This window comes from Perissodus microlepis, chromosome 11, assembly GCF_051167445.1.
Source record: "Perissodus microlepis isolate ML-2025 ecotype Zambia chromosome 11, ASM5116744v1, whole genome shotgun sequence".
NCBI lineage: Eukaryota > Metazoa > Chordata > Actinopteri > Cichliformes > Cichlidae > Perissodus > Perissodus microlepis.
Window position 1 is genome coordinate 8,046,400 of NC_140471.1, and position 17,036 is coordinate 8,063,435.

At 45.0% G+C, this 17,036-nt stretch overlaps 1 protein-coding gene across 13 annotated transcripts in view; it reads left to right on the forward strand.

Annotated features, from left to right (window-relative positions):
* LOC146377175 (NACHT, LRR and PYD domains-containing protein 12-like) overlaps nucleotides 1-17,036 on the forward strand; it is a 75,942-nt gene that overhangs the window by 14,550 nt on the left and 44,356 nt on the right. For 10 of the 13 annotated variants that reach the window (XM_084943837.1, XM_084943836.1, XM_084943839.1 and 7 more), the window contains 3 exons: nucleotides 2,298-2,471; nucleotides 8,829-9,008; nucleotides 11,019-11,192. In XM_084943837.1, coding sequence (XP_084799963.1) covers nucleotides 2,298-2,471; nucleotides 8,829-9,008; nucleotides 11,019-11,192 — 528 coding nt within the window. The other 3 variants (XM_084943847.1, XM_084943848.1, XM_084943849.1) reach the window with 3 other exon arrangements.

The window sequence follows — 17,036 nt, forward strand, 5'->3', positions numbered from 1 at the left end:
TCTCTAGTAAAAACTGAACCGACTTCGTGGTACAGAAAATTCAGTTTTAACTGTGAAGTTACTTGGATAAGTCAAAACTCTACTTAATGGTTCAGTTTGGTTCTGTTACCATGGTAACTGAATCAGACTTTAAGTTTACTCTCTTTATAAAACAGTAAACCCAATTTCCATCAGTTCAGGGTGAACAAACTCGGAGCCTCTTAGCTTCCTGTAACAGGGTCCTGGGATTGTACCAGGCGTGATATTTTATTTTTTAATCATCGTTATTTTAAATGTCATCACACCCCTAATTCCAGGAAATAAAATATATTTCTCAGACACATCCTTGTTAAATACAGAATTGAGTTTAGAATTCCTTTAACATGTAAAGTCCAGGATAATCAGTCCATCATATAGACCAGTAAGAGGAGCTGAAGTACAGATGTGAAGAGCAGATGTTCAAGAGATTATGACGTCACTCTGTTTTGTGTTTTGTTTGTTTTTGTTTTGTTTTGTTTTTTTTGGCCTATCCCATTTGGTTCTTTAGCCGTCAGAATTGTTGTCTGAAGGCCAACAAGAATACCCAATGGATTTACTTAACCAAGTGGATCATCGCGGCCTTGCCGTATTGGTCCATTTGATCGACCTTTGTTGTTACGGACGGGACAGACATGACTGGGGGATAGGAAAGGGAGAAAGAAAGATGAAGGAAAAGAAAAACAGAAGGGAAGAGGGACAGTGAGAAAGGGTACTTAAAAAGAGAGAGAGAAAAAAAAATCTCCTGGATCACCTGTTGAGAGAAAAAGAAGAGAAAACAAGCAAAAAACACAGAGCAACATACTAAACACAACACCATCGCGTTAATCTAGATAAGTGTAAACAGCAGTAAATACTAAATATTGAATGTTGTTGTGCAGCACGCAGGACCGACAGCGCACAATGTGCTTTGAGGTAGCAGCCAAGAAAGGTGTAGTTTATGTCTCTGAACACCCGTGTGCACCCCTGTGTGGATCAGCATGCTTGTATTCAAAAGGTTTCCCCATGTAATGGTCTGCTATAGGGTGTAGAGAGCCATAGCCCCGTCCCCCAGGGCATGAAGCAGGCATGGAGGAGATCTTGGCCCCAGACATCCAGAGACCCCAGAGTGCGAGAGCCCAAGGAGGACCACCGGAGGGGCATCCGTGCCACCCTCCTGGCAAGAGTTGAGGAGAGCCCCAGACGAGGGGTCACCCAGTAGCCACGGAGCAGAAGCCAGAGGGGGCTGCACTGGTGTGCCCGCCGGCTCTGCCGGCAGCCAGCTGTGCCAGAGTGAACCGAGCCGCAGGCCCAGAGGCCGGAGGCCCAAGGGCCCCCTACGGCGCCGGAAGAGGCCTGACCGAGCAACAGGCGCCAGGCCCCGCAAAGTAGCCACCGGGAGTGAGCTGGTACATACGTGAGCGCCCAGCCCCGGACACCAAGAACCACCAACGCACCGACCCCTGAGGGCATCAGTTACCGGCAGGGAGTGTGGTGAGGGGAGATAGGCCTCCATACTTTGGAGGGCCTGGGAGTTCCCAGAGAGGTGGAGTCTAAGACCCGACCTGACATATAGACACAGACAAACAGGCACACACAGACACAAACATGCATTCCCACTCTCATGCACACATATACAAATACTTAGCACTCACCCAACGTAGGGATAGACATAAATGGACATGTACACATAATCACACTCCCCAAACATACTCTATACCTCGGGTCCAGGTACCTTCGCCCCCAGAGGGGGAAACGGCACCTAGACCCAGGAGATGTTACCCTTTCCCAAGCAGACCGCCCCAGGCTTCGCAGCAGCAGGGAGGCCCCGCATCCCAGATCCCAATCAGACGGCCAACACCACCTTTTTCTCCCTCCCTCGCTCACAGACACATCACGGGTATGACAGTCCATTCTCCCTGCAGCACGGACTACACTGCCCATGAGGCTACATTCTTTAGGGCGATGCCTGTAACACTCTGCCTATTGCCTTCATATTAAATAGTTTTTTGAATTATAATTTTTCATTTTGCGGACTGCAAGTAGAGGTGACATGGGCTGCAAGATTGAGACACAGGCATTAGAGCCTCTTAATGCGTGTTTTGTTTGGGTTTCCCCCATCGTGGAATTCCCAAAAATAGAGAGGGGACAGCCTAATATATGAAACAGAAAAAGACTGCTGTGTAATCCATTTATTTCAACAAAGTAACTGTGTTCTGAATACCACATTTTAAACTGTTACTCATATTTTGTTTAAATACGTAACGCCGGTATATGTATTCCGTTATTCCCCAACACTGCAGACTGACTCAGTGTGGACTCTCAGAGACTCACTGTGAAGTTGTGGCCTCAGCTCTGAAGTCCAACCCCTCCCATCTGACAGAGCTGGACATGAGAGAGAACAAGCTGCAGGATTCAGCAGTGACGCGTCTGTGTGCTGGACTGGAGAGTCCAAACTGTCGACTGGAGACTCTGAGGTGAGTTCACTGACTGCAGCTGTTGTTGTTTTTCTATATTTCAGATCTTTGATTGATGTTTGAAACTTTCTTTAGTTCCTAAATGTTCAGGATGTGTCTGAAGACAAATGTGAAGAAGTTTGAGTGCTTTCAGAAATGTTGTGTCTTTCCAAACGACTGAGCAACAGTTTTTCCTTTTGGCTGCAAATAGAAGTGACAGACTTGACAAGGGTTCATTTAAAGGCTGACAGAAGTGGAGTGGTGACGGGGAGATGTTTGACAGGACAGCTTTTCAGCCACCACATGTTCATGATGTGCTCCATCAGTCAGTGAAGATGAAGTCAGTACTGATGAGGCTGTAGAGAATAGAATTCAACTTTATTGTCATTGCACATGTCACAAGTACAAGGTAACAAGAGGCAGTTTGCATCCATCCAGAAGTGCTTTAGCCATGATATAGATATATTACAAAATATATATTAGCAATAATATAGATATATAAATATATTACAGAAATGGGTCTGTTTATAGGTATGAGGGTACAAAATATGGGTCTATTATGGGTATGTTATAATGTACACAGTATGAAGGTATGTTATGAATATGCTATAAGTATGTACAGGCTATGAACAGGATATAAATATGAAAACTATACAGAAATATGAACTGTGCAAGTTATAAACAGTGTAGAATTAAAATTATTGTATTGTACAGAATGATTGTTTATACAGAATTTACAGTAGTGCAGTTAAGATAAGTGAAGTATGTGGCTAATTTCTAAAGTGGTTATATAAAGTGCTGGTGGTTGTGAGTGGTGGTTCAGTCCATGTTATTATTATGTGTATGAGGGTACAGTTGTCCATTTGTTTCTTTTTATCCATTGTGTGTGTGTGTGTAGGTGGTTGTGGGTGTGTGTATGTTCAGTCCATTAGTTTAACGTGGGTCAGATGTCAGGAGGCAGAGTTCAGGAGTCTGACAGCTGTGGGGAAGAAGCTGTTCCGGTACCTGGTGGTCTTAATCCGGAGGCTCCTGTAGCGCCTCCCAGAGGGCAGGAGGGTGAAGAGTCCATGTGCTGGGTGACTGGGGTCTTTGATAATTTCCCCAGCCCTTTTCAGACACCGCTTCCTGTAGATGTCATTTATGGCAGGAAGTGGTGCTCCGGTGATGCCCTGGGCAGTTTTCATGACCCTCTGCAACGCCTTCCTGTCCGAGGCAGAGCAGCTCCCGTACCAGACTGTTATACAGTTGGTCAGGATGCTCTCGATGGTGCTGCGGTAGAAGTTCACCAGGATGTCTGAGGACATGTGGTTCTTCCTCAGTCCTCAGGAAGAAGAGGCGCTGGTGAGCCTTCTTGACCAGTTTGGAGCAGTTGTTCGTCCAGATGAGATCCTCAGAGATGTGGACACTCAGGATCTTGAAGCTGCCCACACGCTCCACAGCCGTCCCTTTAATGTAGATTGGTGGATGTGGGTCAGCATTCCTCCTGTAGTCCACGATGAGCTCCTTGGTCTTCCCGGTGTTGAGCAGCAGGTTGTTTGTGTCGCACCATTCGGCCAGACGATCCACCTCCTCCATGTAGGCGACTTCATCGCTGTCTTTGATGAGGCCAATCACCGTGGTGTCATCTGCAAACTTAATGATGGTGTTGGAACCATCAGCAGGTCTGCAGTCGTGGGTGAAGAGGGAGTAGAGGAAGGGGCTCATCACACAGCCTTGTGGTACACCGGTGTTCATTGTGATTGTAGATGAGCAGTGGTTATCCAGCCGGACATGTTGGGGGCGGTTGGTCAGGAAGTCCAGTAACCATTTGCACATGAGGGAACTGATGCCCAGGTCTGTCAGTTTCCTGATGAGTTGTGAGGGGAGGATTGTATTGAACGCTGAACTGAAGTCTATAAACAGCATTCTGGCGTAGGTGTTGTTATTGTCCAGGTGTGAGAGGACAGAGTGCAGTGCGATGGAGACTGCATCCTCTGTGCTCCTGTTCTGACGGTATGCGAATTGGTGGGGGTCCAGGGTGGGGGGGAGACAGGATTTGAAGTGTGCTAGGACCAGCTGCTCTAAGCACTTTGTGATGATGGGGGTGAGGGCTACTGGGCGGTAGTCGTTGAGGCTTGATGGGTTGGAGTTTTTGGGTATCGGGACGATGGAGGTGGATTTGAAGCAGGCCGGTACCACAGCGTGGGCCAAGGACAGGTTGCATATGTCTGTCAGCACTCCTGCAAGCTCCCCAGAACACACTCTGAGAGCACGCCCGGGGATGCCATCAGGACCTGCAGCCTTGTGGACATTAATCCTGCTCAACACCGCTCCTACATCGGTGGGGGAGAGAGTCTGTGATTGGTGGTCCGGTGTCACGTCTGCTTTGGTTGTAGTTGTTGGGTTCCCTCGCTCAAAACGAGCATAAAAGTTGTTGAGCTCGTTGAGGAAGGAGACATCAGAGGATGCAGGGGAGGGTTTGGTGGTCCTGTAGTCTGTAATGGTCTGGAGTCCTTGCCACATACGTCAGGGGTTGGAGTTGGAGAAGTGTTCTTCTACCTTCTTTTTGTAATGGTGTTTGGCTTTTTTGATGCTCCTCTTTAGCTTAGCCCAGGCTGTACTGTAGGCGTGTGCATCTCCTGACCTGAAGGCGGTGTTGCGGGCCTTCAGGAGGAGACGAACATCCCGGTTCATCCAAGGCTTCTGGTTGGGGAACATGGTGATCCGTTTCTGGGTGGTGATACTGTCTGTAGTTTTGGAGATGTAATCCAGTACAGATAAGGCGTACTGGTCCAAGTCTGTGTGGGTGAACGTATTCCAGTCTGTGTTTTTTAATCTGTCCTGGAGCACTGCGTCTGTCCCCTCTGGCCACACTTTAATTGTCCTCACAGCAGGTTTCACACGTTGGATGAGTGGTGAATAGAGATTGACAGACCACGTGACTTTCGCGCATTGCTTTGTGGGTACCCGTGGCAACAAAATCAAAACACTGCATCAAGCGCTAGTATTTCCAGCACCAGTAATCATTAATTCTGCGGTTTTAATCCCTACTTGCATTTTATTTGCCCCAAAAACAGTTATGTACAAAACGACGGAGAACACGGCAGGTGCGTACAAAGACAGACTTGACGAAAAGGCAAAAAAAAGTACGAGGAAAAAATCAAAGGAGTGAAAGGGTTAGACCTATACGAGCATACAGAGTGGAGTAAGGACGTTAGCGTGCTGCCCAACTTTCATCACGCACATATTTATTATTATATGGTCCTAAGTGTGAGTACATACACTCACAAAATGTTTAGTAACTTCAGATCCCTGCAACAAGCCCAGGTCCAGTTTACTGGTGATTTGGACTATTCCATTTCACAGCTGTTGTTAATTTTATCCATTATCTCCTGTACAGGCCAACGCGTCTATTTGTTGTTTCAGGTTGTAGTATTACACAACATTTTCAGATCTAATAGAAATAAAATAAGTGTTTCGTAATTCATTCAATTTATTGTCTTTATTTATAACTGGCATTATTGTTTCATTCTATTATAGAATCTTACAAGAAAGAGGAAAAATTGTATTCCATTATGCTTTATTAGCTGCTTCGGTGAAAAACAAGTCAACAATGCAAAAAAAACAAAAAAAAAACATTGCAAAACAACATACTGGAAAATAGTTATTCATCACTTGATTGCTTCAATACAACACTTGGGCACATATATGTGGGACTTTTCGTGGCTGTTTTGATCTCGCACTCTCTCTTAACCAATCAAATCTCGCTGTGGTAGCAGCTTTAAACTCGGTCTGACCCAGGTTGATAGAGGGTACCCAGTCTGGATCGCATTCCAGCATTTTGTAGGCTGGTTTTCCTACAAAACACAACAAACATTAGCCCGCAAAGCCACAGTGAACAAAGCAGCATAGCGCAACGAATTCAATTCAAATCAATATAAGACTTATTTGTAACCTACATCAACAATTATGTTATGATAAATTACGTAACAACTACAACAGGATGTGAATGAGGCAGAGCAGAGCAGCCTAACACAGGCACAAACATGACAACAAAGCAGGATTCAGGCTCTGTGAGAGGATTTCAAACAGAAGCTGGAGAAGAGAAAGGACTCTGTTGGAATGACTTGTTAAGGTTCAAATATTGAGGAAGGAGAGTACAAACAACCAGGTCCAGAAGAGCTTGGTCAAACAATTGATTTTAATGAAATACACGCGTGGGGGGACCAGCTCCGTTCGCAGACAGCGCTGATCTCCGACTACTCAAAACATAAACAGATATTTTATACCATCAGGGTTTGAATTTAATGACGCCCCCTCATGCGTCATCAGATACACTTCATACATAGGTTCCAAAACCACAATGACTTTTAACACAGTTTGAAAAGAACATTGTCTTCGTCTTCACGGCAGGTACTTCCTGTCACTGCCGGACGCTCGCTTATCGTCTTGATACATCAGCAGCAGTTCTGCGACAAACTGCTCTTTTGCAACCCCGAGCAAAACATGATTAAACTTTCACCTATAAATGATTCTCTCTAACTGAGTGTGTGTGTCTGTGTGCTAACCACAATTGCACCCTATTTCACCTCGCCGACTAACTCCTGACCTCTCACCAGACAGAGAGACAGAAGCCACTCTCATATATGTAATAACCGAACTGAAACTATGTATATGTAATCTACTGAATACATGTTTTAATCAAGAACCTCTACTAAAAGCTTAATCAAAGAATATAAAAGTATAAAAGACAATTTGAATAACCTGCACTTAGACTCTGCTTTCGGTTTCACTTCTGTAAAAGCACGCTCTGCAAACCTGCAGTTTCCTGTCACTCTGACTTTGCACAGAATGTACTCAGAATTCAACAAAATCAGCACATACACACTTAAGATTATAGCAAACATTCAAAAGCATTTAAGATTATAGATTCAACTCAACAGTTTAAAGTGGTTATAACTGCACCTGTAATAAAGGCTTAATTGGGTGCCAATATGTTTTAAACATCTGAATGCAATATCAATACTGTAGATTATATTATTAATCTGGACAATAGCAGCAAAATTATTTCCCTGATCTCCACAGACTACAGAAAGCAGGCAGCTGAGACCAGTCCAAGTGTTTCCATGGAGCCCAGTCTAACATTCATTTATACACTAACGTACAGAAGTGAATGAATCCATAGTTTCAAATGTAGAAATAGTTCTCAGTTCATTTACAGAGTTTAATACAGTTCATGAGGAAATGTTCAAAATAGCAGCTGAGAAGAAATCTGCTTCACAAAGTTGGATCCAATTCCAATAGTTTGTGATGCACTTGAATGCAGCATGAGCAGTTCACTGCCTAACTCTAATGAAAATGTTTATTGACGTGTGAATTCATTCTTCAACACTCGATTCTGCCTGAACAACGTGAAAACTTTGAATTGTGTTACACAAAAATAAGAAATGTACTGAAGCATCGACTTGTTCCATTATCCAACAATGAAAACAGGAAACAGAGACAGCTGGCCTTCAAAGTAAAAGCTGCTCCTTTTGAAACATGTTGGTGGTAAAATGTAAGAAGAGCTGAAGCACATGAATGATCTACGTGCCAAAATATTAAACACAGTTGATATATTTGTGAGTGTTGCACAGCTGATGGCCGATGGCTGCTCCTGCTGGAGTGTTGTGAGTGTTGAGATTCAGATGTAGATGTAATAATGTACATATAGCACAGTTTCCTGTTCCAGATCAGCTGATCAGAGTCGGGCCAATCTGCTCTGAGCATGCTCAGTCTGAGTTATGGAGCCGCATACTACGAATCACCATGGCAACGAGTAATTATAGAGCAGAGGCTCCGTGTGAATCCAGAAGAGCAGGAATATGAATAATGACAGTAGATGTTTGTGTGAAAGTGCTGGAAGCAAATGAGTGTGTGATGTTCTTTCAGTGTTGCACTTTGTAGACGCTCCCTGAGCACTGGTCTCACAGCCAGCTGCACATAGAGGCCAGTGTTGTTAGTCCAGGTCAGAAGATGACTTGTTGGAATGAAAATTAGCTTGTAGTTTGTCTGCTTTAATAATGTGACTGGAAAAAGGTGTCTGACTTCAAATATGTCCATTTCTTTCACACTTCACCTTTAAAAGTGAAGCCATGTGGTTCCTGGAAGGAAAAACACGACTTTTTCAAGTCTTTTTCCTGTTTATATGAGAAATGTACGACTTTAATGTGAAACATTCAGAGTTTTTTCTCTTGTTGTGTTTGTTTGAAGCTGCTTCCTGTTGGCTTCAGCTGTTTGGAGTTTCCATTTTCTAAACTTCTACATTCTGAACCTTCTTCAGCTCTCAACAGATGATGAAACACTGAATGATTTCAAGCACTTTGTCTAATAAACTTACATCTTTCATTCTTTATACAGATTGAAGGACTGTGGTTTGTCAGATATTGGCCTTGATTATCTGGCAGCAGCGCTGAAGTCCAACCCCTTGTATCTCACAGAGGTGGACCTGAGTGGAACCTACAGAAACTTGAAGGGTTCAGGAGTGAAGCATCTGTGTGGTTTTCTGGAGAGTCCACGATGTCGATTTGAAATTCTGAGGTCAGTCAGCATGTTTTAGTTGTGCTGAGATGAATATGATGTGAAAGTTGTGCTGACACTAAACTGCAGACATCAGGCTGATATTATACTGATCCACACTGAGGATCTTCATGGTAAAGTCTGTTTTCTTCTTCTCTGGTTTAGTCCATTGACTGTAGCAGAACAATGTTCACATTTCAAACAGTGATACTCAACGTATGGCCCGCGGCCCACACGCGGCCTGCCCACCTTTCCTAATTCAGAGAGAGGGGACCCTGATTAACTGTGTAGCTTCTTCCTCACAATTTAGACACAATGACTAATCCACAGTTGACTGTCTTTAGCAGGTCAAAGGTCACGGCACACAGCAATCAGTTTGGAGCAGGAATTCTTGCGCATTTACAAACTGACACTGCTGCATGGCATGCTGGGTAATGCTAGCTGCTCAGGTATGGGCGTGCTAACGGCTGTGAGGCTCCGTGGCTGCAGAACACTGAAGAAGAGAAAAGAGAGGTGGAGGATGAAGAAAAGAGGCGGAGATGTTTCCAGAAGAGCAAACATCAAACACGCCTCCAAACATGTGACGAGTCAGACTGACATCATTTCTACAGAGAACAGTGTGAGCTCTCAGCAGGTCACTTCAATAAGAAGGACAAACAGTGCAGCAGGAATGACTAAACCCACTAACAGTCTGATATCCCCGTGTTCCTGTTGTTCTACAGCATCATCATTAATGCTGCTCCACCACCATCACTGCAGCTGACCAATCAGCTTTTGTCACGTCATGTGACGCTCTGTGACTCAGACTGGAGAAATGCTAAATGGCTAACATGAAGCTAACCTGAGAAACACTCAAAGTACTGATGATTCCTACAAAGTGTGTGTGTTCAGTATGAGATGAGTGTGAATGAAACCATTCATGGAGGAGCGGGCCGTGGCTGCTCTCACACACGTTTGCTGCAGGGGCGGATCTACAGAAATGTTCTTAGGGGGGCAAAATCAAAGCCATTATTGTTGACACATATGCAGCTGTTACATCCTGTAATATGCATTAAATACGGTTCAAATACATTAAATGCATTAAATATACATGTTTCATATAAATATAGTCTACAACTGTGTTTTCTTCAGCCCACATAATGAAACCGTTCAGTCAGATAAAGACAGAAGGCCTTTTCCACGTCCCTCTGCTCAGTGTTAAAGTGCTGATGATGTTCAAGCTCAGGCAGCAGGAGGGATTTCTAAGCATCCTTCACTGATCCGCAACAAAGGTCCAGAGTTTGATCCCTCCTAGTAGGACAGGAAACATACTGATAAGAGTTTCAAAGTGTCTTTGTAAGCAGACATGATTGAAATGAGCCAGTCTGAGTTTGGTTCCTGCAGTTTGTGCTTCATAAACAGAGCTGAAGCAGAGGCAACGTGTGCCTGCAGGTGAATGTACACTGCTGTTATAAGAGCTGTGGAAACTCGGGTCAAAAGGACGTAACCATACTGCTGACAGTTCCAGGACAGTCACAGAGTTACAGCATCATTTGTGAACATAAAGACAGAAAGCTCATCCAAATCCTGGGATTAAAAGTCTGTCCTGGTGGTGTCCAGTCAAACACGTCTCTGTGAAAGCTTCAATCCAACAGGCTCCAAAATCCTTCTGCTCATTTTCTCGCCGGGTTCTTGATGCTCCTGTACCATCTCTCTGTCATCCTCCTCGCTCCCTCTTTGCACTCACAGTCTTTGTGCATCATTAACACTCACATGTGGAAAACCAAAGTTTTACTGGGCAGAAGATGATCATCAGTGACGCTGTCTTTAAAATACTCTTGTTAGAAATGTACGATTTTAATGTGAAACATTCAGAGTTTTTTCTCTTGTTGTGTTTGTTTGAAGCTGCTTCCTGTTGGCTTCAGCTGTTTGGAGTTTCCATTTTCTAAACTTCTACATTCTGAACCTTCTTCAGCTCTGAACAGATGACGAAACACTGAATGATTTCAAACACTTTGTCTAATAAACTTACATCTTTCATTCTTTATACAGATTGGTGAGCTGTGATTTGTCAGAGATCAGCTGTGATTATCTGGAAGCAGTGCTGAAGCTCAACCCTTCGTATCCCAGACAGGTGGACCTGAGCTCCAACAAGCTGCAGGATTCAGGAGTGAAGCAGCTGTGTGTTCTTCTGGGGAAACCACAACATCGAATTGAAACTCTGAGGTCAGTCTCGCCACGTTTTAGTTGTGCTGACACTGTCGATCTGTGGAACTAAAACCTTTATACAGGAAGTCTGGTTCAGCTCTTTGTAGACCTTATAATCTCTGATCTTACTCATCATCATGCAGAGTTGTGAAGCCGATGTGGGTGAGGACACTCGCCCAGCTCTAACTACCTTGACGTCCAGGTGTCTTCCCTGCTTGTCCTGATACAAACAAACCTGAGTAACCTTGCAGGTCAGATCTCATCAGTCACACCTGTTATGGCAGCTCTCCTCTAGATTGTAGTTCTTGTTAACCTGGGATGGTTTTAGAAGCCTGGACCACAGACTCCAAGGGAAGATATTACTGGGAAAGGCCAAAGCAACCTATTAGACCCATTAAACACTAACATAGATGAATACTCAGATTTAAACCTTTATTGTTTCACAAAGGGTTAAAAAGGGAACGTCCACAGTTTAGACTGCAGCAGATTTTATTAAAGCAGTTTGACAGGAGCAAAGCAAAAAATACAAAGAATAAGTGTTTAACATATTAATACATATAACATAATAATAAAAGAAGAGCCAAATAATGATAAAAATAATGAAAAAGTTGTCCAGAGCAGCAGGATGTCTGAGGTCTGCAGAAACACAAAAACACAGCAGCTAAAAATAGTTGTTGAAAGAAAATGAGGTGGGAGCTGCTGATTCCTGAGCTTTGATACTGGATTAGCTTCAGTAGTTATTCCCATCACTGCTGTAGGAGTTACATTTAGTCACAGCTGATTGTCTTCTTTGACCAGTCAGAATGACTCCTGTTGTAAAAACAAGCAGACAAAGAACCAATGAGAGTGAAGAACAGGATAAAGAGCTCGTGTGATGGAGGCAAAGCAATAATCAGCAGACTGTAGCAGTTTATATCTGGATGAAAGTAGAAGGAGCTCAGCGGAGCTCAGTCCCATATCTTCGGTTAGAAACAACATCAGTGATTTACTGCTGCTCGAGATGATTCCAGCAGCTCTCATTACAGCAGCTGATGAGAGAAACAGCTGATGGCTCACAGCTCGTGCACTGTTGGATCTCCAGATGTTCACGTGGCTGAAGTCTGTGAAGAAACTGTGGTCCACGTAGTTCACATGGCCTCAGATTGGACCAAGCTCCCTGGATTACTGCAGCATCCTCAGCTGGTACATGGACGTCTCTGTTCCTCAGTCTTGGAGCCCCTGCAGGTCCGTCCACACCACCAGGGTCTTCTCACTCACCTTTCCTTTGTCCTCGTCCTTCATCGGCTGTGCTGTGTCTTTGTTCCTGCGGTGTTGTTCCCAAGATGCAGTGCTGATGTTCCCTCCTTGAATGCACAACAAGTACGGTGCTGGTCTTTCTCTGGTGGAGCAGATACAGATTGAAGTCTTTCAGGCTTTAGTGCAGACTTCCCTGACAGAGGCTGCATGGTCTGCACAGGAGGCTTCTACACTGTGTGGAGGTGACTCCTGGACTTGAAGACAGGCTGCAGGTACATGTGTGATGAAGAGGACCTGCAGCAGTGTGATGGAGCTGCAGGTCTTAAGGAAGTCCTGCTGTCCTGTCCCACCCTCATCTGTACTTCCTCTGTCTTCTCTGGACTTGTCCTCCTGTTTCAGAAACAGCAATGCTTCATGCCGAGGGTGGACGGGAGCGTTGGCTCTGATTCTTTTACCGTCCACCACAAGGAGACACTGATGCTGACCTCCTGATTCATCTGCATGTGTTCTGCTTCACACTGCTCACCTCCACCAAAGACTTCACAAACATCTTCTTTCTTTGAGTCCAGTTTTTCCCACAAACACTTCCAAATCTCCTCCTCTGAGATTCTGCAGCTTCTTGCAGTGTGACTCGGCTGACTTCTAACAGACCACAGACTGGCACAGCATCCACATGTGTCTCCTTTCAAACAGGCTCTTGATGTTTCCTCCCACAGCATTCTGGCCATTCAGTCTCCTTTGTTCTCCAGCTCTGTAGCTCCAGCTGATGAAGCTTCAGTTTTCCATGTTGGTAACAGTAAACTACATCCTCTGCTGTCAGCTGGGTAACTAAACAGAGCTGCAGCACGTCTCTGCGGTGGTGCTACATCCAGCCTGCAGACGGCCGTCTACATGTTGTAGTGGTTTACAGTCACCAGGGGGCGCTGTCCCAGCCATGCGGGCAGTGGGCTGCTCTGCTTGTGCTGTTGTTGGTGAAGCTGAAGTGAAAGCGAGAGTTAAAACACTGAACAGTGTCCACTGAGCTTCTCATGCTATTCTCATGCTCAAAGAAGTTTAACAGGAAGGACGACTCGTCCATCAGGCGTCCAGCTGTCCATGACCGTGTCCACAGCAGAGTGTGACCGAGGCTTCATGCTAACACGCACACATGAAGCTAATACCACCACGAGCAGCTGCTCAGTGGATTTGGAGGAGAAATGTCTGCAGCTTGTCACAGGCAGTATGCAGAATGTGGATCTCCACAAAGACTGTGGAGAGCTCATCCCACACTCTAAATCCACACTTGTCTGCACAAAACTTCTCACACGTTCCCGTCACAAGTGTCTTCTAAGTGAAGCTACCAGGTTCAGGTCCAGCTTGTTTATCTGGAGCTGCAGTAGATGATCCATCCTCACAAAGCAACACAGACAGCAGATATGCAAACATACAACACAACCAAAGGATTCTCTCTGCATGTCTGTGGCTGATTCTGCTGGAACGAAGCTGTTTGAAACCTTGTTGTTCTGCACTTTGGGACCAGAAGAGGAAACTGAAGCTCTGTGCAGAGGGTTCAATGGAAGCAGCCAAGCGCTGTAAGTGTCTGCTGTACAGGGATGCTGGTTCAGCTGTGGCTCAATAAAAGCAGCAGGAAATCAAAGCTTGATGCTTTCATCAGTGTGGAAATAAGAAAGTTTCCTGTGACAGACGCTGGAGCTCTCTCAGCTTCACAGTTTCAGCTTCAAACTTCTTCCAACATGTTTCTAACACGGCCACATTCCACCTTAATGGAGCTGATATCTTGTGCATCAGCACATTTTCTAAAGGCAGCGATCACATCTTTAGTTTTGGATGTTTAACTGCAGATTGTTTATGTGTTTATAGCACATTAATTACAACAGCAGCATTGACCACAGTGCTGTACAAGAATCCAAAATAACTATTAAAATAACTCATAACATTAATAGCACACATCAAATATCAAATAACTCTCATACTGTATTAAAAGCCAGTGAATACAAATGTGTTTTAAGAGCAGATTTACAGAGACTGACAGCAGGAGCTGGGGCTGTTCGATAGAACGATGTATATATGATGACCATATGAAAACGTCTATCGTTTCATATCACGCTCTTTGTTTCCTGGTTATGTGTTTGTGTGTTTTCCAGATAAACCTTTCAAAATAAATCTGAAGATCCTGTTGAGAGTTTTCAAAATAAACACAATACATTACTGCGGTCGCTCGTTTATCGAGTTGCGTTCTAAAAATAAGTCTCAGAATGAAGTAGCAGCTTTATGTTTTACAATTATTATAGAAGTTTTAAGGCAGTTAAACCCTCACTGCACACTTTATACACTTTTCTCAGACAGGCATGAACATTTTCACACTTTTCTCTCTTGTTTAAACAAAGTTCAAACCTTCATAGAAAAATAAGTTCATTATTAAAGAATGAAAGCAAAGTGTTTCTGAAATGTGTCAAATCAGCCCTTGCCTGCATTAAACGAGCTTGGTTCTGTGTGAGGAGCACTCGTCCATGGCCTGGGCTCCTCGCTGTCAGGTAAAGTTTCATAAAGCTTTTGAGTTTTTATGCAGATAATGTTGGTGTCCAGCACGATGTTCTTTTTCCTGCAGTCACTGAGCCAAAAAGCCAAAGCTGACTCCATCCTTACAATGTTCTTGTTGTGGACAGTTACAACCTTTTTGCCTCCTTGTTGAAACTATGATGGTTAGCATCTTCCTCTGCCTTTGGCTGCTACCACAGCTGCAAAACGTCTCGTCGTCATTGTTGTTTGTTGGGGACAAAACATACAAACATACAGTGCAGCACTGCAGAGTCACACTGCTGTAAATTTGAACACATTCTGTACTGTACAGGAGACACGGCACGAGATTGGCTGACAATGGTCTACAGCCAATCAGGATGCAGAACACAACGCGCTGTAAAAAACAAAAGCATGCAAAATTGCACAAAAAAGATCAGCGAAACAGCGAGGACGCCAAAGGTGAACTGTGTTACAGCGAGGGACCAGCGTATATATGGTTGTTGGGACGACAAATGTCTTTGAGCTTGTGTCAGAAGACGAGCTGCAGCTTTCTGGACCAGCTGCAGTCTTGCCAGGCAGGTCCCACTAACTCCAACATATAAGGAGTTCCCTTTCAGTCGATTCACTCGGTACAACACATAAGTATGGGATATCACGCCCTCGTGTGTCCTGGCTGAAGAAACCTTTATTCATGCCTTTAAGGCAGATGACGTGTGATGACACGCGCACGGCCCCGCCTGCACATATAGCCACTGTCATCACAGTGGCTATATGTGTTGTTTCGCAAGGTGGTGTCCACAGATGCTTCCCTAAGAGGGTGGGGAGTGCTGTGCGAGTGTGCATCAGTGAGAGGGATCTGGTCCGTAGCCCAGCTCAGCTGCACATCAACCACTTAGAGCTGTTAGCAGTGTTCTTGGCTCTAAAGTATTTCCATCTGAACCTGGGGCCAGACCTTCTCTCCAGGGGGGGGTCCTCTGGTGAGAGAATGGAGGTCACACCCTTTAATAGTGGCTCAGATTTGGGACCTATTTGGCAAGGCGCAAATAGATCTTTTTGCTTCTAGGGTAAATACTCACTGCCCCCTGTTCTTCTCCATAATCGACCACGATGCACCCTTGGGCTTGGACGCGCTAGCGCACCAATGGCCAGACGTGCTCCTGTATGCATTTCCCCCAGTGGAAATGATATCTCCAGTTCTAGAGAGAGTGCGTCACATTCCCTCTCTCTGATTCTAGTGGCCCCTTGGTGGCCCACAAGGTCGTGGTATGCAGAGATAATCAGCCTGCTAGCAGCGAGTCCTTGGCAGCTCCCTCTCCGCAGGGATCTCCTCTCTCAGGCGTGAGGAGAAGTGTTTCATCCGTGCCCAGATCTGTGGCGCCTTCATGCTTACCTGATGAGAGGTTAAACTTGATTGCTAAGGGTTTGCCACCTAGTGTGATAGCGACAATTCAGAGCGCTAGGGCCTCATCTACTAGAGGCTTGTACGCTTACAAATGGCGAGCCTTTGAGCAATGGTGCCAGCACCGCCACACTCTCCCATTTCAGTACTCTATTGTGGATGTTTTGACATTCCTGCAGGAGCTGCTGGATAAGGGCCTTTCATTTTCGACAATTAAGGTTTATTTAGCAGCTACATCTGCTTGTCATATTGGCTTTGACGGGGTGACACCAGGTGCACATCCCCTCGCCATACGTTTTCTGAAAGGAGTTTGCCGGCTAAGGCCCGTACTTAAGTCCAGTGTCCCTGCTTGGGACTTGTCTTTGGTGCTGGAGGCCTTTTGTAGCCCCCCGTTTGAACCCATTGAGTCTGTGGATATGAAATTTCTTTCATATAAGACTGCATTACTTCTCGCTTTGGCTTCGGCAAAGCGAGTGGGTGACCTTCATGCGCTCTCTGTGCATCCCTCCTGCACACAGTTCTCTCCTGATGGCCACAAGGTCGTATTGCGTCCAAATGCTGCCTATTTTCCCAAGATCATGCCTGCATCTTATAGCTCAATGGAGTTTGAGTTGCTGAGCTTTTGCTCCCCTCCTTTTGCATCTGAGGAGCAGAGGAGGATGCATTCTCTTTGTCCAGTGCGTGTGCTACCCACCTACATTGAGCGC